This window comes from Schistocerca americana, chromosome 2, assembly GCF_021461395.2.
Source record: "Schistocerca americana isolate TAMUIC-IGC-003095 chromosome 2, iqSchAmer2.1, whole genome shotgun sequence".
NCBI classification, from domain to species: Eukaryota; Metazoa; Arthropoda; class Insecta; order Orthoptera; family Acrididae; genus Schistocerca; species Schistocerca americana.
The window spans coordinates 67,210,553-67,236,203 of NC_060120.1; the positions used below are offsets into that span (position 1 = coordinate 67,210,553).

A 25,651-nucleotide genomic window follows, 5' to 3' on the forward strand; every position below is an offset into this window, starting at 1 on the left:
CCGACCAGATAATCAATTTTTATCCGAGAAAATTATCTCTCAAAAGCTATAGAAGTAATTGGAGCAAACCTAAAATACTGAACTATCGTAGGGTCCATGTCTACTGCAATAAAACTGTCACCTTGTAACCTCCACACTATATTTAATTTCTGTCTGAAACTTAGCCCAACTTTACGTCCCACTCTATAACAATCTACGTATTACCAAAACTATGTACCCACAAACTGTTGTTCGACTTAAACTCGTATGCTAACCTTTGACTAAACAGGACATAATTTGAACTGAACTGTAACTGATCTGGACGCACCTTGTCTTTATGTTAAATGCTCAACGAAAGTGAAACAACTATTTGGCCCTGATCAAAATTTCCACTTACCTCTCATCTTGATAACATTGTCTGCAGATTTCTCAAAGTACAACAGCAAAAGCAAGCAGGTAGTGGCTAAGCTAGATTTCTGTTTCTAAATACATATTCAAACTGTTACATGTGGTAAAGCGTGATGACAGAAGTATGGTGGGGAGACACTATTCCTACGAAATGATATTCCAAGACAACGATTTTAGAATGAAGTATGTATTGAAAAATACACAGTAAAACTTCACGTGATCTTCACACATAACATTTGTCTGAAGAATACAATGCTTAACAAAGTGAACAATGATTTAAAAAGGGTACAATATTAACAGAGAATTTCTATAAAAATCAAACAGCTTAATCAAATAATATGTAAACTCATGATTCAGAGAAGTGTGGAGGTCTTTCTCTCAGCTCTGAGAAAGTTAACTAGCTGAGAATCATTCCGACACATTAGGTACGCAGTGCTGCAGCCTTACCTCAAAATTCATCTCTTTAAAAACAATCACATTATTCACAACTTATATTCCTTTCACTTTTCATTGTCCACATCATATTCATCCTTGCTGTCTTCTCCTAATCTAACAGATACGCGCAAGTCCACACAGCACTACTAAATAGGTCCATCACCTTCCACACCTCAACTAAGAATATATCAGACTGCGCAAAAATAAAGACTGTACCACAAGACCAAAGATTGTCTAAGAGTAACATAACTCCACACGTTCTGTACACTATAGCTGTGTGAAAGTGTTTTGAGCTATGTTTCTTATAATCGGAAATATCAGATATAGATTTAGTAGCAGAATGCTTTCGAGAATATCTTTTCTCGCAGATCTTGGGGCCTTTCAAAATGATGCCACAAGCTGCAAACCTTTTACATTACTGAAACACATTCATCGCTAGTAAATGATATGACGCAAGAAACGCACACGGACAGGCTCTACATACGTACGTATAATCATACACTGCACTACACTGATAGACTGGAAGCTTGTTCTTGGTGTATCTGTACTGCTCGCTCTTCAGATAGCAGACTGACTACAGCGTATGCCACTGAAGATGGCCCCGTGCTGACTAAACAAACCATTCGAGGGAACATGTAGCTCTTCCCTGGATTTTTTCTGACTTTTCGACCAATGCTACCTGGTAAATGTCGCAGACTGGCGAGCAGTATTAAAGAATCGGTCGAACTTATTGTTTGTTGGTTACCTTTTGTTTGGTTGGCAGGAGAGCCAACACTGTGTTACTAGAGGAGGCCGAAAGGCACGCGTTTTAACTCACCGCAGGCTGGCGTGAGGTCTGGAACAGGACAAGGAAATTACAATTTAGAAAAAATGGACGTAGCTGGTGGAATACTTAACTTTAATCCATTAATGGTGAATGTCAGTCTTGACGGTACATGATTCAATATCAATAGTAACTGATAATGGCGCCTTGCTAGGTCGTAGCAAATGACGTAGCTGAAGGCTATGCTAAACTATCGTCTCGGCAAATGAGAGCGTATTTTGTCAGTGAACCATCGCTAGCAGAGTCGGTTGTACAACTGGGGCGAGTGCTAAGAAGTCTCTCTAGATCTGCCGTGTTGCGGCGCTCGGTCAGCAATCACTGATAGTGGCGACACGCAGGTCCGACGTATACTAACGGACCGCGGCCGATTTAAAGGCTACCATCTAGCAAGTGTGGTGTCTGGCGGTGATACCACACCTTTCTGTAAAAATCTTTCAATAAATTTATCTGGCAGCTGCTTTTCCTGGGACTTGTTTTGTATCGACGTCCAACTGACGCATAGTCCAAGCTGTGTTAAGGTTGTAACTGTTTCCAGTGTTTGTCCAGTAAATCCATACATACTCTACGAAAATAAGTGTGTGCATGCACAGTATGTATGCACATATGTACAGTATGTTCTGCTTCTCCTCCTAAACTATGGGACCGATTTCGAACAATCTTGGTACACGTACCTCTCATTGTCTGGAAAGAATTGCTGTGAGGGTGAGAACTACCACCTTATCAAAATAGGGAGAGGGGGGGGGGTGTAGAAAGTAGTGTAGCCTACAACTCGCAAATACACATATTCTATTCATCCAGTATTTAGGAATGAGAGCATGTAGTGACTAGCAACCATTACGAAACTTTTTTTGCTGAGAACCACCGCAAAATGATGAAAGGAAACAGTTCATCGTTTATTACATTTCTGCTATTCACACAGAAAATTGTCACATCGGTTCAAAAAATGGTTGAAATGGCTCTGAGCACTATGGGACTTAACTTCTGAGGTCATCAGTCCCCTAGAACTTAGAACTACTTAAACCTAACTAACCTAAGGACATCACACACAACCATGCCCGAGGCAGGATTCGAACCTGCGACCGTAGCAGTCGCGCTGTGTCACATCGGGCATGACGTTTTAATTTATTACTTATTTTAGTCCTGACTGTAGCGCAAACCATTTTGCAGATAGTATTCACATATACCACTCAATGTACCTGCAGAAATATATCATTATGGGACACTGCACTCTATTTTGTAAAGAGTATCCACATATGCCGCTGAATGTAGGTGCAAAATTATGATTGTACGACACATAGTTCTGGAGATATGACATCATAAACATTGAGTTGCTTGGAAAGGAAACTGCAAGGCGAAATTTGTTAAAGATACAGGTAAAATATGTTTACAAATACGTGTGAAAAAATGTGATGTGTGTGTATACATCAGAAGCCACTGATCGATTTCAACCAAACATGATAACATATTACTGTCCGGAAAGGAATACTGTGAGGCTAAGACCTAGCAACCTTCTATTGGGGTGCTGGTGATAACGTGGAGAGAAGATACGGCAGGAAGAGATGGACAGGCAAACAAGGGGAAAGAGGACAAACCAAGTGTATGGAGGAGGAGGAGGTAGAGAGAGAGATGGGAAGGGGGGGAAAGGCAGAGAAATGGGAGATGAGGAAATGGAAAGAGAGGGGAGGAGTAAATGAACAGAGGAAGAGATGGACAGAGAGATTTGAAGGAAAGGGGAACAGGTGGATGGAGAGATTATTGTGTCGGCTGCTGTGGGAGTCAGCACGGATACAAACGAGGAAGGAGCGAAGTTGCGATGCCTGGTGGCAGGAATGCAAAATGATCTGTACATTAAATTCTTTTTAATTAATAGGACACTTTATTTCTAAAAAGAAAAGAAACATGAGTTAGCGTCTTCTTATGAGGTGTCGCGCTCTGCTTCCTGTACCTCCTCCGTGGAATTAATTTGACACATTATTACTACTCGCAGAACGCAGGCTAAGTAACGTCTTCCTATTGTTCAGTACTGATGCTTTCGACGTTTGCAACCGAACTGGGCCGACCAGCGATGGGCGGCTGGTTAAGTCAGCGTCGACAAGGGGCGCTCTACTCTTGTGTTCCTGGAGGTGTGTCGCTGATCTCTCTTTCCATTGGCGCTCTGTTCAGCGCTTCTTGATGCTGTTACATGGCTCTGCGCCTGGTCAGCGCCTTCTTGATGCCGTTACGCGGCGCTGCGTTGGTCGGTGTGCGGTCGATGCTTTAGGGCTGCAAAGAGAAGAGATGAGGGAGGAAGAGGTGGACGGAGGGAGAGAGAGACGGCAGAGCGGCGTGTTGTGATGGACAGAGAGAGGGAAGGAGGTGGAACTGGGAGGAAGGAAGGAAGATTAGGGCTCACGTCCCATCGACATCGAGGTCATTAGAGACGGAGCAGAAGCTGGGATTGTGTCAAGGATGGGGAAGGAAATCGGCCGCTTCGTCATTTGCTTAGAGCGATTTAGAGAAATTACAGGAAACCTAAATCTGGAAGGCCGGACGCGGGTTTGAACCACCGTCCTCCCGAATGCGAGTACAATGTGCTAACCACTGCGCCACGTCACTTGGTGATGAAACTGGAGTAAAAACAAGGTGGTGCACGAAATGTGTTACCATTTTGTTTTTGAATATAAACTTTATTGCCAATAAAATCTGAAAGGAACATATACTACAATGAAGAGCCGTCCATGGAGATTTGTTCTAACTCAGCACGTACTCAATATGTCCACCATTTCGTTTCCAACTCCTTTCAAACGAACACTGAAGTTAGTGATTACCCTACGGCACATGTCTACATGTTTTCCGTAATTTCACTGCAAGCTTGAAGAACAAGTTTTCTGAGCTCCATTAAATCACGCGGACGTTTCGGGAAATTTTTTCCTTTAGGTACCCCCAAAGAAAAAAGTCACATGGATTGAGGTCTGAACTATTGGGTGGCCAATTTTGTCCGTCATTGAACCGACCTGGAAACCTGAGTGAAATGATCCGCATGTCGAAATGCTCGTGTAAAAACTCCAACACAGTGTTTTCAGTATCTGGTCCTGCTCCATCTTGCATGAACAACTGCATGTTGAAGGGCAAGGCAGTAGCAAGAAGCTGTGGAATGAAGCTATTGCGAAGCATGCTCAAATAACGCTCGCTATTCACAGTTTCTTAAAAAAAAAAAAAAAAAAAAAAAAAGAGTCCAATAAGTCCGTGACTGGAAATTACTGCCCACGCTGTAATCCTCGGAGCATAATGTTGTCGTTCATGAAGCACTTGTGGGTTTTCAGTGGCCCAAAAGGGTACATTTTGTTTGTTAACCACACCGTCTAAATGAAAATGCGCCTCGTCTGAAAACCAAACGTTGTTGAGAGTTTCTTCCCTATCCTCCGCCCACTAAGTAAACAGTAGTCTCTGCTGCTTGTGTTCTTCAGTGAGCTTCTGTGCACAGGTCATCTTGTATGGGTACATATGGAGGTCACTTTTAACAATTCGTTGAACAGAGCGTCTGGGTATCCCCAGTTGCACTGCTGCCTTTCTACACGATTTCCCGGGACTTCTCCGTACAGCAAATCGTACCGCTTCAATATTCTCCGGCGAACAAACAGGCTTAGACCGAGGTCGCTTCGCTTCCAATACTGTTCCTTCCTGTACAAATTTATCGTCTTTTTGCAAGGGACCCATCGTGTGTTAAACTGTTGTCGAAAACGCCTCGGAGTCACAACAAGGCTTTTCGTTTCATGAAAATGTAGCACAATTGCCGACCGTTGCCGTGTCGTCAGTCTTCCATTGTCAGCCATTGCTGCTTACTAGTCTCCTAGCGGCAGTATCGTGAATTACACGTCATTTCGTAACTCATTTGTTTTTCCAAGCTCAGCTGGTACTGCTGAAGAGATCCCAGCGGGATATCTAATGTGCGTCGTAAACTGTGAAAGAAACAATTGGTAACACATTTCGTGCGCCACCCTGTACCTGGACAACGCTGGGTATGAAGCTGCTGAGCTCGTAACTCATTTGTTTTTCCAAGCTCAACTGGTACTGCTGTAGAGAACCCAGCGGGATATCTAATGTGCGTCGTAAACTGTGAAAGAAACAATCGGTAACACATTTCGTGCGCCACCCTGTACCAAATGGTACAAATGGCTCTGAGCACTATGGAACTCAACTGCTCAGGTCATTAGTCCCCTAGAACTTAGAACTACTTAAACCTAACTAACCAAAGAACATCACAAACATCCATGCCCGAGGCAGGATTCGAACCTGCGACCGTAGCGGTGTTGCGGTTCCAGACTGCAGCGCCTTTAACCGCACGGCCACTTCGGCCGGCACCCTGTACCTGGGCAACGCTGGGTACACAGCTGGTGTGCGATTAAACAACCCGGTCACAGCGGCCGTGCGGTTCTACAGTCTGGAACAGAGCGACGGCTACGGTCGTAGGTTCGAATCCTGCCTCGGGCATGGATGTGTATGACGTCCTTAGGTTAGTTAGGTTTAATTATCTCTAAGTTCTAGGCGACTGATGACCTCAGAAGTTAAGTCGCATAGTGCTCAGAGCCATTTGAAGCATTTTTGATAAAACAACAACGGTTTTGTGCAGCATTTTAGTACATTCCACAAACTCCCACGAAAATGGGTGAGAATGTTCAGAAGTGAATAAATGGTAGGTGTGTTATGGCTACTCGGCAATAATCGTATTGATGCTCACTCTGTGTAGGTACACCTTGTAACAAACACACCGAAATGATCAGCTGCCGAGCATTTCGACACAAACTTGGAGGTGGCTTGCAGCGCGTGAAATGCTAATGTTGTGTCCGGTTTTATTTCTCGCTGGTGACCACTTCGTTTTTTTGGTCACGCCGCAGCCACGACCGCGCGCATTAATGACGGAGGCAGAGCGGAAACCTCAACGCAGATGGATTCCGACGCGAAACCGCCGGCGTCCCCCGCGCGCTGTCACTCGGTTCACCGACGCGCGGTCGCCCCGGCGCCGACGTCAATTATGCACGCCAGCGGATGTGGCCGGCTCGCCCCCGCACCTGAATATTTCCTTCCGTCCGCTGCCAGCGTCCGTCTCCTCGCGTGCGCCGGGATGGCCACAATAGACGCCGGCTTATCAATGTCTTAAGCTGAGCCAGTCACGTTCGGCAGCACGCGCTTTGTAACGTAGATCGCCGAACGTAGTGTTCCGGCTGGCGCCCACGACGAGAAACTTTGGCAGCAACAGTAACTGGGATGCCTTTGGTAACAGAGATAGGAGTATCAAGCATTCTGAGAGGCCACAATAGCGTCAAACTTATTGTTCGTGATTCTCTCGAGTTTTTATTCTGTTCCGAGGAACTAGCAAGTGAGAGTTATTTCGATCCCTTCAAATACCTGTGCGTAATATGTTGTTGTTGTTGTAGTCTTCGGTCCTGAGACTGGTTTGATGCAGCTCTCCATGCTACCCTATCCTGTGCAAGCTTCTTCATCTCCCAGTACTTACTGCAACCTACATCCTTCAGAATCTGCTTAGTGTATTCATCTCTTGGTCTCCCTCTACGATTTTTACCCTCCACGCTGCCCCCCAATGCTAAATTTGTGGTCCCTTGATGCCTCAGAACATGTCCTACCAACCGGTCCCTTCTTCCAGTCAAGTTGTGCCACAAACTCCTTTTCTCCCCAATTCTATTCAATACCTCCTCATTAGTTATGTGATCTACCCATCGAATCTTCAGCATTCTTCTACAGCACCACATTTCGAAAGCTTCTATTGTCTTCTTGTCCAAACTAGTTATCGTCCACGTTTCACTTCCATACATGGCTACACTCCATACAAATACTTTCAGAAACGACTTCCTGACACTTAAATTTATACTCGATGTTAACAAATTTCTCTTCTTCAGAAACGCTTTCCTTGCCATTGCCAGTCTACATTTTATATCCTCTCTACTTCGACCATCATCAGTTATTTTGCTCCCCAAATAGCAAAACTCCTTTACTACTTTAAGTTTCTCATTTCCCAATCTAATTCCCTCAGCGTCCCCCGACTTAATTCGACTACATTCCATTATCCTTGTTTCGCTTTTGTTGATGTTCATCTTATATCCTGCTTTCAACACACTGTCCATTCAGTTCAACTGCTCTTCCAAGTCCTTTGCTGTCTCTGACTGAATTACAATGTCATCGGCGAACTTCAAAGTTTTTATTTCTTCTCCATGGATTTTAATACCTACTCCGAATTTTTCTTTTGTTTCCTTTACTGCTTGCTCAATATACAGATTAAATAACATCGGGGATAGGCTACAATTTGACCCTGCGAGATGTAAGTGCGTCCTGTATTCAGTGGGACTGTGGTCAGGAGTGTACAGGGCGTTTCAAATCAAGTGTATGTTTCTGTAACTTACAAAATAACAGATTACATGGACATTTATTGAGATAGGTCCACATAAGAAACATTACACTGAGGTGAAAAAGGTCATGGATATGTAAGTCTACAGGACTTTCTTCCCCAGAATAAAAGCGGGAAAAATTTCTTTCTGACAGGAATTTCAGCCGATGACCCTCTTCTTCGGCATAAGCGCAGGTTAACTCCTGTTACTGTCCAATGACGGCGGTCCACCAATGGTAGCCCTAGGCATTTTACCCATTAATCCCAGCACAAAAGTGGGAAAACTCTCCTTTATAAGAGAAGGTGACACTGGACTCTCACAGTGCTCAATCTACAGTTGACACCCTAGATCTTGGAGAGGATCCCAGCAGAGGGATCGAAACGTCGATTGTTTGAAGAAATATGACGCGGCCGAACAACCCAGAAGATTTTAACGTCAGTCATGGGATACCTCTTAATATCATGTCGGATCTGCTTTTGCATAGTGTGACATGGACTCAACAAGTCGTTGGAAGTTCCCTGCAGAAATATTCAGCCATTCTCCCTCTATGGCCGCCCATAATTGCGACAATGTTGCCGGTGTAGAACCTTTGCACGAACTGGTCTTTCGATTATGTCCAATAAATGTTCGATCTCGGGCGATCAGTTCGCTCGAATTGTCCAGAACGATCTTCAAACCAATCGCGAACAATTATGGCCCGGTAGCACGGCGCACTGTCAACGACAAAAATTGCGTCATTGTTTGGGAAAATTAAGTCTACGAATAGCTACAAATAGTGGCCGAAGATAACCATTACGTCAATGACCGATTCGGTTGCACCGGAGCAGCAGCACATTTGATGGAAACATAGCCGACGACATTATGGAGACGTCACCAGCTTGCACGGTGCCTTGTTGACAACTTGGCGCCGCGGCATTATGACCACCCTACCAACAGCTCTTACCAACTGAAATCGGGACTCATATGACCAGGTCAAGATTTTCCATTCGTCTGTGGTCCAATCGATATAATCACGAGGTCAGGGGGGGGGGGGGGCTCTGCAGGCAATATCTTGCTGTTAGCAAAGGCACTCGCGTCGAACAACGCCAAATTTCGCTGCACTGTCCTAACCAATACGTTCGTCGTACGTCCGGCACTGGTTCCTGGGGTTAATTTCACGCAGTGTCGCTTGTCTGTTAACACTGATAACTCTAAGCAAACGCCGCTTGTCTCGAAAGAAGGTCATCGGCCACTACGTTGTCCGTCGACAGTTATTACTAGGCCACAGGAAATCCTACGTGGGTACGTCCTATCGATCGTCAACTTAACTTGTAGATTAACACGTGATTTGGAATCCTTGGGGATGAAACCAACGGTCCCACTACTTCGTAGGAACCGCGTGATTTGCAAGAAATGAACAACAGGTTCCCTGCAAGATGGTTGGGGCGCCCTAATCCTAAGGATTGGTCCGAATGCTCGCCCGATTTAACACCAGCTGATTTCTTTTTGTGGGGACATCTAAAGAATAGTGTTTATGCCAATGAACCCACAACCCGAAATGAGTCATAAACGGCGCATCGAGGAAACTCGTTGCTCTCTGACACCAGCGATGTTACACCTCGTCCGCAGGTCTTTTAGAATGCGTACTGTGTTGTGCATTCACGAACGTGGACATACATTTGAACATCTCACTTAGATCAACATTTCGCCACTTGAACATTTATCTGCACACAACCAAGTACTTTATACAGCGTGTTGCATCCACCTCTAACACTTTGAAGATCTCTAGTTCCCAAACTAAACATATTAGATATATGATTTAAACTGATTTGTACACAGCTGGTTTAAACACATCAGCTACATGATAGAAAAAACTGAAGTTCTATTAAAAAACTGTATCTCGTTGATTTAACTCTCTGGAAAATAAGTCAGTAAACTATGTTCAAAACCCACAGAAATTGTAAAGTTTCTTATGTGGACCTACTGACACCTATTATTTTGTATGTTACAGAGGCGTGCACTTTAACTGAAACACCATGTATACACTGTCAGAAATGGAAATTGTCACATCATAATGAGATACAAAAGCCTGATATTTTCAAAATTTGTGACGTTGTTCACCACGTAAAGGGTATTAAATGAATACAATTTCATTTCATTTGAAAGTATCCATAATCAGTATGAAAACTGACCCCTGTGGGCACGAATTCTCTTTTGTTTTCGTTGTGTCGTCGTTAACAGACAGCCTCGAGATGTCATGCTTGAAGCATATACTTTTCTGCTTCATGGCTGTATTCTGGTATGAAAGTATGCGTCTTTGCATCACATCATTGACGTGCTGTACGGTTGCCAAACCAGGGAACAAAGCAGTCCAGTCAGGAATGCGTTAACTCCGCAAGGCGTTTCTGGAATGAACTACAGTGTGGGTCTTGCTTTATCCGGCCAGTGTATGGCATTCAGTAGCCTGGTCGACAAGGATTTGACAACAGGGTTTCCCACGGAGCGCGCCTCTGGATATTCTGCCGAGTTGTTTTCTCCATTTTATGCATAATATTTCGATGAAAGATACAGCTGTCTTCTTCAGACGCTGCGAGTTTTGCTGGTACGCGTATTCGCTGCCAGGATTCCAACCAAACTGTGAACTATTGTTGGTCTCACGCCGCTATTTATAGTCAAGTTCGGTTCCCGACGGCAACTACTCCCGCTGATGCTCCTTTGTTTTTCAGAATTCGCACTGATATTCCGTGAACCGCAGCGTTTTCTAACTCTGACGCCTGTGACGGTCGACGAAATATGAATAAATCAAATGGCGTTATTTAAACTGAAACAGCCGTCCCTATTTATTTGAGTTCGTGACTTCTTTGTTTCAATACACTCCTTAGTTATGCTGTCCCAGAAACTTGGCGTTTAGCCCGCATCTCGTGGTCGTGCGGTAGCGTTCTCGCTTCCCACGCCCGGGTTCCCGGGTTCGATTCCCGGCGGGGTCAGGGATTTTCTCTGCCTCGTGATGGCTGGGTGTTGTGTGCTGTCCTTAGGTTAGTTAGGTTTAAGTAGTTCTAAGTTCTAGGGGACTTATGACCACAGCAGTTGAGTCCCATAGTGCTCAGAGCCAAACTTGGCGTTTGCACCTCGATACTGATCTCATCGTATTTCGTATCGTGATTATATTCGAGGCGACAGCTAAACTGCTTGGTTATTTTAGTCGGGTATGTGGCCGATGTTCCTTGCATCTCTCCTCGATTTTTATGAAAGTCTGTTCGGCGTAAGGGAAGCCACATTCGCACAGAGTGCGGTACACACACGGCTTTCGTAGACTAAGTTCGTCTTTAACATTCGACCATCAATAGTTCATAGTCTAGTTGGAGTCTAGCAGCGAGTACACCTAACAGCAGAACTCGCAGCGCCTGAAGAGGGCTGTTGTGTAGATCTCGAAATGTTGTGCATAAAATAGAAACAACAACTCGGCAGAACACCCAGAAGCTCACTATTAATCAATCGCGCAGAGAAAACCCGAGAGATCAGGGTTCACCATCCTCGCCATATACCAAATCGGTATTTTGGCTACATCCATTAGCTCCCAACTTCATATTTCCAGAATATACATAAATGACCTTGTGGATGACATAGGAAGTTCACTGAGGCTTTTTGCAGATGATGCTGTGATGTATATCTCGCGAAGAGACCATGAGGATAAAATCAGAGAGGTTAGAGCCCACACAGAAGCATAACGACAATCCTTCTTTCCACGAACAGTGGAAAATTGTACTGAAATGCAGGAGGATCTGCAGCGAATTGACGCATGGTGCAGGGAATGGCAATTGAATCTCAATGTAGACAAGTGTAATGTGCTGCGAATACATAGAAAGATACATCCCTTATCATTTAGCTACAAAATAGCAGGTCAGCAACTGCAAGCAGTTAATTCCATAAATTATCTGGGAGTACGCATTAGGAGTGATTTAAAATGGAATGATGATATAAAGTTGATCGTCGGTAAAGCAGATGCCAGACTGAGATTCATTGGAAGAATCCTAAGGAAATGCAATCTGAAAACAAAGGAAGTAGGTTACAGTACGCTTGTTCGCCCACTGCTTGAATACTGCTCAGCAATGTGGGATCCGCACCAGATAGGGATGATAGAAGAGATAGAGAAGATCCATCTGAGAGCAGCGCGCTTCGTTACAGGATCATTTAGTAATCGCGAAAGCGTTACGGAGATGATAGATAAACTCCAATGGAAGACTGCAGGAGAGACGCTCAGTAGCTCGGTACGGGCTTTTGTTAAAGTTTCGAGAACATACCTTCGCCGAAGAGTCAAGCAGTATATTGCTCCCTCCTACGTATATCTCACGAAGAGACCATGAGGATAAAATCAGAGAGATTAGAGTCCACACTGAGGCATACCGACAATCCTTCTTTCCATGAACAATACGAGACTGGAATAGAAGAGAGAACCGATAGAGGTACTGAAGGTACTCTCCGCCACACACCGTCAGGTGGCTTGCGGACTATGGATGTAGATGTAGAAGTTGAATGGTTGTGGGTCTCGAGAACGGATCGGGTGGGACATAAACAGAAGTTTTTCAAACCGAATGGCCATAAATACGACACTTCTTACAAATCACGAGGTGAAACGTTTTTGGCCACAGTATTTGTGCAGAAGCTTGTTATTAAGAAGTAATTTTTTATCGGTAATAATTATTCTTAATGAATCCTGAATGAATATTTTTTTATTAAAAACAATTCTTAACTGATTTGTTATGTGCACTGAAAACGAAAATTTCGAAAAGTCTCCTTTTTCAAATTTATTAGGGATTTAACAACAATATATAACCAAATTCCAAATTTTTTTTATGACAAACGTGGAAACGTTATGTGGGTTATTTGGATGTCATTAGGTGTAATTCTCTTTCTGATCTAGTGTATTTCTTACCTGAAAGAAGTAACCTATAATTAATCAGGAATTTGACTAATTGCGCGATCCCACATGACTCCTGTGCGGAAACAAAACTTTGATAGAAACGAAGGTAGCACTAAATTTCAATTTGACCACTTAAATCAAAACATGATATTCGCTAGTTATATTCTGATATCTTAGCCCAACGCACCAAGAGCGTTTCTCCAAGTTAACTTTGATTTACTGCAAAAACATTGCATAGATCAAGACTCGTCATCATCAGATAAAGTGCTTGTACTAACAGGAAGATGTCGGAGGAATTACTGAAAGGCAATGATGGCTCCGACCTCGAGACATCTCTCTATGATACGATAAATTCATGAGTTGTACGAATCATAGTTGGTTTCACCGACGTACTGAAATTTTGGTTCGTTTTATTAGAACGAGAAGAGAAGGACATAGAATTTGCTATCTGGTCCTACATCAAAATTTAGCGGTCAAGAATGTCTTGCTATCATTTCTGTCTAGGTCTCACGAATATTTATCTACATATTGTCGTGAAACATATTCCTGAAAGTGAAAAATACTCCGGAACAGTGGAATCTTACATAAATACTGTGAATGACCAAATCCTTCCTTCTAGAAAGAGAAGAGTTCTGAGATGTTACTAGATGATGAAAAGCTCTTGGGTTCAGAGCTGAGTGGCAGTGGATGATGAGTATGCACTCGTCGAAACGCCGCGATATTTCAACGCTGTCACACGCATGGGAACCTGACATGTTTTGAATATTAATAAACCTAGTCATATTTGCATTCAGGTGCACCTTGTTTATCGTTATCGTTTGTTGCTTGTGTTTTCGTTTAAAATAAAACTTTTATTTATTACTAGTGCATGAAAATGCGTCTTGCATGATAGCTGAAAGACAGAAAAATCTGATAGTTATGTACTAAGTTTAAAAGTGTGGCGACGGCAGAGGAGAGGGTCGCTGGACTTCTCTGTGGTAACCAGTCAGTTAAGGAAAACCATAGGGAAGACGTTACTAATGACTGGAAAGGCTACCGTTCCGTTTAACTTTCAGTAATAACACTAACAATTTCAGTAAGCAACTAGCAGATTTTTATACGTTGCCCATACGACACTGACAATGCTTTGCGACAGCAACATACGGTCAGTTTATAACTGAGGTTGTCACATAGCAATCGAACCATATGTAACAAGTTTTCGTTGGAGACTGGGTATTGATCAACTTTAAACTACAAACAAGAGTTTTGTGAAATGTTTACTTCTTTTCAATTTCTTGTCTTATTGCCAGAGAGAACGCTTCATGAATTGGAAATCATGTGTAACAAAGGTAATATTACTTTTTCAACAATTGCAGCATTAATGAAAACTGTAAGCTCTCTCTTGAAGTAATGCTATATGAACGAATATTCCAACATAATTTTAATTTGAGTAGAGTTTGGAATCCTTGTTTCCCAGATATGTGAATGAGAATTTCAGTTTACCACGAGATTTTTCCACAGTAAATATGGCAGAAGAGAGTCTCTGGACTGGCCTTGAAAGACATTTTAACCGGAGGCGGCTGCCTTTTTGAATGAAATTTTTCCCGGAAGAAGAAGGTCACTGGTTTTTGCGACTGTGGGTCAAGGACCGCAGGTGTATCACGTGACAGCCGGTGTGAGCCCGCAGGGTTCGCTGACAGCGTAGCGGGGGGTAATTACGGGGCAATGGGCTAAAGTTCGTGGGACTCGAGATGGTATCGGACGACTAGCGCCCTTGCTTTTGACAGCTCCCTGAAACCGACACGGGTAACCCAATACGCCGGCGGCATTTCCATCTGAAAGCGACAGGGCACAAGAGCCCACCCCCTCGCTTCTGCCCTCGCCACTTTTGAGCTGTTAGCGTCTGTGTTGATTCAGAAACTTTTGTGCGCATTCTGTGACGCCTATTCCTGATACGTCGTTTTTGGTTTCCTATTTGTTTACAGGCACGGAAGAAGAGCGACTTAAGCCATGGTCACCACAACTAGACGACATTTCCCTAAAGTAACTGCGCTCCTTCACTTTCATCTCGTACTACACTGTGTATACCGTAATCATTGTCTGTAATCTATAATTAATCTTGTTAAGTGTACAAATAAACCAAATAAATGTTTCATTATTGTCATATTACTTTGTTTCATTCTCCTTGAACGTATCCCGTATTTTATGAAATTCTACTTTGCCGTGTGGTACGTGAATGTAGCGAAAGAACATTAAAAAGTAGCCTGTCAATAATTCAGTTACAGCTACGTTACCCAACGCCATAATCGCCCACACGATAGTTTGCAGTGACAGGGCAGGGGCTGGACCTCAGCGTATGGAGTATTTTCAATATTTATGAAGACTAATGACAACTTTAAAATACCCATACAAAAGTTCCAGTTACGACTCCGTTAAAAACCTGTGTAATACCGACCTTTAAATTATTTTCTTGTAAAAAAAAATTAAATAAAGCTTTTCGTTTCCCTGACAGTTAAGAGGAGGGAGGAGGACCACCCCCTTCCTTGCCTCGGGGTATGGGCGCCCCTGCTCGATGCTACTTACAACACAGGAAGGAAGAAAAGAAGGTTGAACGTCCCGTCAATATCGCATCGAAATCAATCGTTTTTTTTTTTTTTTTTAATTTGTAGTAAGTTCTTATGGGACCAAACTGCTGTGGTCATCGGTCCCTAGGCTTACACACTACTTCATCTATCTTAAACTAACTTACGCTGAGGGCAACACACACATGTCCGAGGGAGGACTCGAGCCTCCGACGGGGAAAGGGGGGGGGGGGCTGCACGCGAGCCGTGGCAAGGCGACTGAGACCGTGGGGCTACCCCGCGCGGCAGAGATGGTGTATTATCTCAGCTGGAGAAGTACAGGGAGGAAACAGACAGTGCCCTTTTTGAAACACCATATTGGCGTTCATCTTAAGTAACATTTGTCACGCTTTTGCAAGTACTCACGTAGTCAATTTTCTTAATAGCGCAAATACATGGATTGGTTTACGAAGCAGTACGATAAGAATAAATATTTAATCCATTTTAAGATATCAGTACTATAGTTTTATTACACTTTACTTGTGGATTTCAGTATGCCTCGTCTAAGAATAATCCGGGACATTATCTCTGGTATTTCGTAAAATATTTCTAATTTCATTTTCGTATTATTTAGGCATAGTCAGTCTAAATAACGACTGGCCATAGTGTATTTCATTTCACGTCCAAAACGCAGGTTGGTTACTATAACAAACAATAGTTTGGTTTAAATGTTGCCTCACGTGCCATAAAATAGTCTGGTGGGGTGTTCACTTCGCTGAGGTTGACAGGAAAAGCGATCGGGTAAGAAGCGCAACGGCGAAGCTGCCCTCAAAGCGTCCTCGCTGAGCAGTCTTAATCAGTCGTTGCAGGAAGCATCGATCATTCTTCGTGTTTTCCTGGGTCCGTCAATAAATATTTTTGAACCGAATGTCGCGTGAGGATAACGTATATCCACTCTAACAACTGAGCACCGATTCTCGGCATCTTGTTTTTAATGCAGAATAGAATGGTGTTCTCCGTTGTGTTGTGTGTAACATCGAATGAGCATTGTCTGTTTGAACTGACTTCATCCACATATTGCAAAAACTAAATCCGTAATATCCGCTAAAAACATCAGACAAAATTGACCTGATGGCTCTTAGAAAACTAACTCGTACAGGAGAAACATCTATTCAGTTCAACGGGTTCATGCTTACAATATGTCAATAAGATCTGTGGTGATGAGAGGCGTGTCTTAAAATTCGTAGCGCAGTATTTAAGTGAGCGAGGCTAAGGCAGATGAAAACCTGTATTTCCATTTCGGAAATGTCAGACATGCTGTAAAAAGATGCAGTACTTATTAACAAAAGTATGGCATCCCTTAATATGACATTCCTATGTGTATGTAGCAACATTTCAAGAAACGATTCTTCAACAGATCTTACATTGGTACCAAAATTACACCAATCCCTGTAGTGAGTAACCGAGTTATAATAGAATAAATGTAAGATACTTTCAGAAATTTTTCTACGTGTGAATGGCAGTTTGAGGATAGCTAATATATAACAAAACGACTGAAACTGTAATAAGCACTGTATTCTGCTTGAAGAAACTGAATGAGTTTCAAACAAGTGTATGTGGCCTACTACAAACGCAAAGGATATAAAAGAACGGATACAAGGATATAAAATAATGGAAATGTGCGTGAAATTTTTATGAAACTCTCCCTTACAATTCGAGTAACACAGGGCTGTGGTTCAACAGCAATACTCGGTATTGATCTAATGGTATTTCTGCTAACTTAACTGTTTTATTAATGAGCTTGTCGAAGCCAAGTGACTTGCTTATCGCTGGTCAAATATATAAGCGATGTAGCTCTTCAAAGAACACGAACGCACCATTTCGTTTCTAGAAAGAAGAACAAAGAATTGCCGCCATGTTTTAGTCTGAAAGAGCACCAACAACCGAAATCCAAAGACGTCACAAAAAACAAACTATTAAGTGATGGTTCAGGGAAACCAAATGACACTCACACTAGACACGCTTTTTATATGGATACGGGAATAAATGTAGTAATAATGTAAATTTCATTAGAACTTCATGGTAGAAATTTCTGCAAAGTTCACAGAAAAGCGCGAGAAGCTTTAGGTTTTTATGTTGGTAACGCCACGTAGCGCTCTGTATGAAAATCACTGACTGTTCTGTGTGCAGTCTGTGGCTGGTTTGCTTTGTTGGAATATTCGCTATTGTAGTGTTGGGCAGTTGGATGTGAACAGCGCGTAGCGTTGCGCAGTTGGAGGTGAGCCGCCAGCAGTGGTGGATGTGGGGTGAGATGGCAGAATTTTGAGAGCGGACGATCTGGACGTATGTCCGTCAGAAAAAAGGAATTTGTAAGACTGGATGTCATGAACTGATATATATATATATATTATGACTTATGAACACTATTAAGGTAAATACATTGTTTGTTCTCTATCAAAATCTTTCATTTGCTAACTATGCCTATCAGTAGTTAGTGCCTTCAGTAGTTAGAATCTTTTATTTAGCTGGCAGTATTATCACTCGCTGTATTGCAGTAGTTCGAGTAACGAAGATTTTTGTGAGGTAAGGGATTCATGAAGGGTATAGGTTATTGTTAGTCAGGGCCATTCTTTTGTAGGGATTATTGAAAGTCAGATTGGGTTGCGCTAAAAATATTGTGTGTCAGTTTAGTGTTGATCAGAATAAGTAAAGAGCGAAATGTCTGAGTACGTTCAGTTCTGCTCAGCTGTTTGAAAATCAAATAACGTAAGAGGTTTATCAGTACAGTAATTCATAAATTTTCCTAAGGGGATGTTTCAAAGTGACTTACCGCATCAATTCTCCCAACAACAACAAACATTTTTTGTGATGAAATGTGACTCCACTACCAGGAGACGGAGACTACTCGACTGTATTACGAAGTGCAGAAGAATAAAGAAAAGTCTAATCCATTCAAGAGGAGTAATCATTCAACGTTTTTAGGCCTAAGAAAAACCCAACACTGTTCTAATAGGGTAACACGTTGTCAGTACATGTTGTGCTTTGAGACGTAGTCTTACATGTGCAACTGTTTTATTTGACAATGGAACGTGTACATTAATCAGACGATTTAACGATTTGTGCAGCTTACTAATCTCGGTCTTTTGATCGACCTGATGCAAAGAGAGGCGCTTTGTTGATTTATTATACTTTTATTTCACATATCTGGATAATTACCAGGAGACAATAGTAATAACGTGGTAACAATTGTATGTGTGCAGGTCATGACGAGTACAGGCAATAAGTGAGGCAAGGCGGTATAAAAACACAACGATGATGTAAGACAGAATATGGTGAAGTTCTCTGACAGAAAAAAAATAAATCGGGAAAACATAGGAAGATAATAGAAAACAAAAGCCTTTCTTCGTATTTGGACGCTGAGGTTGACCTTTTACCATTAATATGAAAAAGTTAACAGTGATGACAGCAAGATGTGCTTTTGTTTCTTTCTCGATGTCGTACGGTTCTAGACAAATCGTTATTTTTTGGAACAGTTAACAACAATGTAAAATGAGTCCAGAGTTTTCTTATGTCGGACAAGTACAGCCAAACTACTAAACTCATCCGGACTTCTGTAGCGCTTATGGTGAGATGAGAGGCATTTTTATTAGGAAGTGAGATGCTAAGGGAACTCTACATTGGGATATGGTGAAGTAGATACATATGTGATGAGCATTCTGCTTGACCAGTTGCAATCAACTTAACTATCACACAGGCAAATGTAGCAGATACATTTGGAAATTTCCAGTGCTGGCACTGAATTGAACAACATCACAATAGTGAATATTCGACAGAGCAAATGGTCAAACTTGCAAGTGATTCAAAGCTGATGGGAATAAGTTTTTGGAATAAATGCGTACAAACGGTATATAGTTTCATGCATACTGCAATAGTGCTTTCTGTCCAGTTGAGGTAGTGTTCAATGATGATTACATCAGGATATTTAACAGATTTTTTGACGGACGGGAGGTAAACGCTCTCGAAAATGAAACCTGATCAGCTTTGAATGAGACATTGAAACTGACTGGGGTTCTTTGTGTTCCGTTTCAGTCCAAGATTTTGCACCCATCTGGATTCGAAGCCCAATTATTAGAGCAATAACATATTTTCTTCCCGTTTTCCATGCTTTACTGTTACGGGAAATCGTGGGTCTAAAAATTTTATTCTAGGAGGACATAACGGACGAATCATTTCTGACAAAGGAAGAGAACAATACCTCACCTAATACAGAACTGTGTAACATCCATAATAAAAGAACATATTTTTCATTTCCGCAGAAGATATAATGTTGCTACAACCACAGCACGGTGCTTTTCTGCAGCATTCTGTCATCAATAAGTGCATTACAGTTACACGTACTTTAATCTTAAGTATGATGAGGTTTACTTCCTGGGTGTGCCAGTGAGGTTATATGCTGACGTGACAAAAGTCATATATATATATATATATATATATATATATATATATATATATATCCCATGACTTTTGTCACGTCAGCATATAACATTTGTAAAAAGCGACTGGAATCATTTCATAAAAAACGGAGGTAAAGACATCAGTGAGTTGACTCAAACAGGCAATTAACTGAAGGCATATACTGACCACGTAGCATAATATCGTCCCAGCCCTTCGCCTCCATGACGGCGTATCCGGACACGATCATTGACCTGCTGCAATAAAAATCGTAATTTATCCGACTAGGCAACACAGTTCCATTGGTTCACTGTTCAACGTAAATCATCCCGAGGCTACTGCAATCGCTACTACGATATCGCTCGGTCAACATGAGAACGCGTAGGGGTTCTCTGCTGGCGAGCCCCATGTTCACCAATGTGCACTGAATGGTTTGCTCCTAATCACTTGTGCCTGACCCAGTTTTCTATTTTGTTGTCGTATCTGTCACAGATCGCCACCTCTCCTCGAGTCTCCGACCACCGCATACTTTTGTGAGTTGTGAACGTCTAGAGTCTTGTCATCTACTCGTGGTTTCACCGCCCGTCATCCACTTTCCATAGATGATAACGACAGTAGCACGCGAACAGCCCATCACTTTCACCACTTCCGAGAAGCAATCTGCCCTTTGTCAAAGACGCTAAAGTCAGTGGAGTAGAGACCTGTATCGTTTTTACAATGATTCCCCAATGTCTTAGAACAGTGATTCCCAACAGGTGGTCCGCACCACAGAGGTCCGCAAGATGCTATTAGAATAGAAAATATATTAAATGTATTTCGTATGATAACAGATTTTTTTGTTTTGGCCCCTTCATGCATGAGCAGAGCTTTAGCGATCGCTAACTTCTGCGTCTAGCGTCTTCCTAGAGCCAACTGACCCTAGCACGAAACTAGAATTAGATAGAGGCAAATAGTTCTGCTGCTTGCCGTTAGATTGCGCGCGCTGCTTCTTTGCAGCTGACAACTGACAGTCACTTTACACAGAAACTCGCATTTCAGACGACAATAGGCCATTGTTAATTTATTGCCAGTGCTTTCACAGACCGTGAAAGTTTCAAGTTTGGTACCTAATATTTCAGAAATAATGGACTCAAAGGTCAGATTGAACTCATTTCATTAAGAACTGAAAATTAAAATTAACTGTATACTGATGGAGTAGTCTGTTGTAATTGTATTTTTTCAAATAAATAATCCATTTTATGAAATTAGTGTTTTCTTATTTTTCACACATGTCTACTCAATGCAATCTCAAGTGTAGTAGACTTGAAAGACCAATACACTCAGTTTTTATTTTTTCCTGTCATTTTCAGTTCATACTCAATTTTTACTTTTTTAAGAAGTTTGTTATACTAAACACCCAGATTTGAAGACAAAAATTTTGAGCAATAATCAGAAATTTAACAATAACAATGATGGCTAAATTGAAAAAGTTTTAAGCTCAATATTTTTTCAATTATGAGTATGTCAATGTTTTTTCTGAGTACCAAAAATAAAAAACGTATAAAAAGACTCATAATTTGGCTTTTTTAGGTACTTCATACTGCGATATGACAAGGTACCAATCATGCTCGGTGAAGGGGTCCTCGAAAAAATTTTGTTGGGAACCCCTGTCTTAGAAATTCAGTGCCCAAACTGACAGATATTACGACGGAGATAACGAAGAATATATGCCGTTAAACTACCACATGTCGGAAACGTACGAGGGCTGATCAACATAGACTAATTTTTTCCAGTAGCTTCTGTGGTAATTTCCTACCTGTAACATGATTATTTGAAAAGAGCGGTTTTTTACGTATAATATGCATAGGCGGCAGCACTCTCGTATCGGTTGGTTGGTAGCAATGCTCTAGTTTGTAGACGCTCTTTGCGTTTCTCATACCAAAGAATGGCGATGACGCGAGAGGAGCAATACGGCGCGATAAAATTCTGTGTCCGTTTAAACCACACAGTCACTGAAACGAAAAGCTGTAGCAAGCATACGGTGAAGATGCACTACTTCGTACGACAAAGTTTAGGTGATTCAAGGACTTCAAAGACGGCAAACGCGTCCGTTTTAAGGGAAGTTGACCTGGCGTTTCTGCTTCTGCTGTGACTGAAGTCATCATCAACATAGCTGCTGTGATTGTCATCGAGGATGGGCGGATAACATTACGTAATCTCAGTGAAGTGCTGAGAAATATTTTATATGTCAGTGTCTTTACAATTGCGCATGGTCATCTCCGTATGATCCATTTTCGTGTCCACGTCGAATGACTCCCGAACAAAAGGCTGTGCGAACGCAGACAAGCTTTAAGGTGTCGCTCTCTTTGCTGATGGAGGGATGCGATTCTGGAATCGATTATGAGTCATGGGTGCGGCATTATGATCCTGAAGGAAAACGAGCCGGCACAGTGTGAAAATTGCCAGATCCTCCATAATCAAAAATGGTGAAAGTTGTTCCCTCTACAGCAAAAGTGATGGTGATCACATTGTTTGAATGTCATGGAATGATTTGCCTGCATGCAGTTCCCCCTAACACTACTGTTACACCAACATACTGTACGTCAGTACTGACTGAAATGAGGATGCGCATTGCAAGGAAACGACCAGAACTCTCTCGAAGTGAGTGGCGATTCCATCATGACAATGCATGGCCTCACGTCACAGATCAAGTCATGCAGTTTCTGGCTCAATTCAATGTTACCTACGTATCGCATCCGCCTTATAGCCCCAATCTTGCACCCTGCGATTTTTTGATTCCCATCACTAAAAGCAAAGGTTCGGGGTTATCGATTTGAGAACTCAGAAGTAGTGTTCTAGAAAACTGAGGCGATTTTCAAAGACTTGAAAAAGAATTGCCTGCACCATGTGATCGAGGACTGGCACAGAGACGCTATAAAAAGTGTAATAATGTAGGAGGTGAGTACTTTGAAATAGATGGTGTAAGCATGGAAATGGAGTAATAAACATTTGTGAAAAAAATAATCCGTCTTGCCCTCGGAAGTGCGTATGCGCAAGTACTACAGTGGCGAAGGAGATAAAAAATGAACCTTCAAATTTCATTATACCAAAGCTGATAGGCGCATCAAAACCCGCATACAACGGTTATGCGAGGTTATCAGAAAGAATCTGCAGAAAACACGAGGGTCGATACTGTGGGTGATTACTTTCTTTGGCCCCACATGTTGCTTCCAAAAACGAGGTGAGCAAAGTACAGTCGTTCTTGCAAGAGCACTTGCTGACGTTACTGGAGCAGGTACCATTGTGTATCAATGGGAGGACGTGGTTCCAGCATAATAGGACAGCAGCGTGGTTTGCAGAACTAGCAGGGACACCATTAACCCGTAATTCAGACAGTCGACCGGTGAGGAGGACACACAGGTACATTGGCATACAAGATCCGCGAACTTCACCAGGGATCAGTTGCAAAAAGTCTTGCACTGATCACACACACAGAACAGCCACACATTTTCCACTGAATATCGGTATTTCTTTTAATTTATGATCTTTTAATTCCGCCCCCGGTAGCTGAGTGGTCAGCGCGACAGACGGGTTCGATTCCCGGCTGGGTCGGAGATTTTCTCCGCTCAGGGACTGGGTGTTGTGTTGTCCTAATCATCATCATCTCATCCCCATCGACGCGCAAGCCGCCGAAGTGGGGTCAAATCGAAAGACTTGCACCAGGCGAACGGTCTACCCGACGGGAGGCCCTCGTCACACGACATTTGATTTCATTTTTCATCTTTTAATTCGACGTATGGAGTTTCTGAAACTCCCGTTTGTGAATTTTCTCAGGATTGAAGGACGTCTTAATCAACTAGAACCATTTATTTGGGCTATTCTGAATCACAATTTGTTCTAACTAAAATTAGACACAATTTACTAATTTTTTGAATAGGTTTTCCATTGTTCTCGCAAGGTAAAGTGAGCACTATTTAAGTCGTCTCGCTAAAGGAGAATCCGTTGCGGCACCTAATATCGAAACCGAGACGTACGTTTGGCAGTTACACGCAGTAACATAGAGTACCGGATGGAGAATCCGATTTTCGAGCGTACTTGATACACATGTAGATTAGTTCATCATTACAGCATCGCTAATTGGTAATTACAGCGTGAGCGATATAGAATCCGCCCTGTTACGGGAGCGCGCCTTCGTTTCCATTCGGCCAGACACCAGCGGCAGGGACGAGCAGCGCAGGCTGCGCCCAGGCGAGGCAATTACATCGCTGCGAGGCTCGCCATTGGCCAGCCGCTTTGTTTCTGTCAAGTGAAATATGGCCGTCCGGGCCTGCGCTCCTCGTAACGGCGCGATAACTCATGCGCATGCGCGCCGCGAGCTGGCCATCTGGCCCGCACAGCCCGGCCAGATTAATTAATCGCTGCTGCTGTGCAACAACGCCGGGAACAAAAAAGAGAAAGACGAACAGAAGGAAGCAGGTAACGGCGCGTTAGGCGGCACGTATGGCGCGCGTGTAATTACGTGTGGCGCGCAGCCGTACGCAAATTCGCGCCCCGCCGCCTGCAATCGGCGCGGATGATAATTTATTGACGAACAGTGCGCCGACAAAGGCATGAACACCGCGTTTCAATTAGTGCAGAGGGGAGGCCGGACTCGGTGGTGATCGCTGTAGCGCGCGACAGCTGCAAGACACGGCAGTCCCCGCCGGGAACTACAACAGCACCGAGTACACGCCTTCCCAAACGATCATTTTAAATAGCAATTACTGATACACTGTGGAATCATTCGTTTCCAACATCATCCTATGTTTTATTTCTTACACTACTGGCCGTTAAAACTACTACACCACGAAGATGACGTGCTACAGACGCGAAATATAACCGACAGGAAGAAGATGCTGTGATACGCAAATGATTAGCTTTTCAGAGCATTCGCACAAGGTTGGCGCCGGTGGCGACACCTACAACGTGCTGACATGAGGCAAGTTTCCAACCGACTTCTCATACACAAACAGCAGTTGACTGGCGTTGCCTGGTGAAACGTTGTTGTGATGCCTCGTGTAAGGAGGAAAAATGCGTACCATCACGTTTCCGACTTTGATAAAGGACGGATTGTAGCATGTCGCGATTGCGGTTTATCGTACCGCGACATTACTGCTCGCGTTGGTCGTGATACAGTGACTGTTAGCAGAATATGGAATCGGTGGGTTCAGGTGAGTAATACGCACCGCCGTGCTGGATCCCAACGGCCTCGTATCACTAGCAGTTTAGATGACAGGCATATTATCCGCATGGCTGTAACGGATAGTGCAACCACGTCTCGACCCCTGAGTCAACAGATGGAGACGTTTGCAAGACAAGAACCATCTGCACGAACAGTTCGACAACGTTTGCAACAGCATGGACTGTGACCTCGGAGACCGTGGCTGCGCTTACCCTTGACGCTGCATCACAGGCAGGAGCGCCTGCGATGGTGTACTAAACGACGAACCTGGGTGTACGAATGGCAAAACGTCATTTTTTCGAATGAATCCAGGTTCTGTTTACAGCGTCATGATGGTCGCATCCGTGTTTGGCGACATCGCGGTGAACGCACATTGGAAGCGTGTCTTCGTCATCACCATACTGGCGTATCACCAGGCGTGATAGTATGGGGTGCCATTGGTTACATGTCTCGGTCGCCTCTTGTGCGCATTGACGGCACTTTGAACAGTGGACGTTGCATTTCAGATGTGTTAAGACCCGTGGCTCTACCCTT

The 25,651-nt window shown here is 43.0% G+C and overlaps 1 protein-coding gene across 2 annotated transcripts in view; it reads left to right on the forward strand.

Annotated features, from left to right (window-relative positions):
• LOC124595819 (protein big brother) overlaps window positions 1-15,022 on the forward strand; it is a 246,557-nt gene extending 231,535 nt beyond the window's left edge. Inside the window, exon 7 of one of the 2 annotated variants that reach the window (XM_047134714.1) lies at window positions 14,890-15,022. In XM_047134714.1, the coding sequence (XP_046990670.1) occupies window positions 14,890-14,911 (22 nt within the window). In that variant the 3' untranslated portion in view covers window positions 14,912-15,022. The remainder of the gene's footprint in view (window positions 1-14,889) is intronic. The other variant, XM_047134713.1, reaches the window with a different exon arrangement.
• Window positions 15,023-25,651: the final 10,629 nt, after the last annotated feature.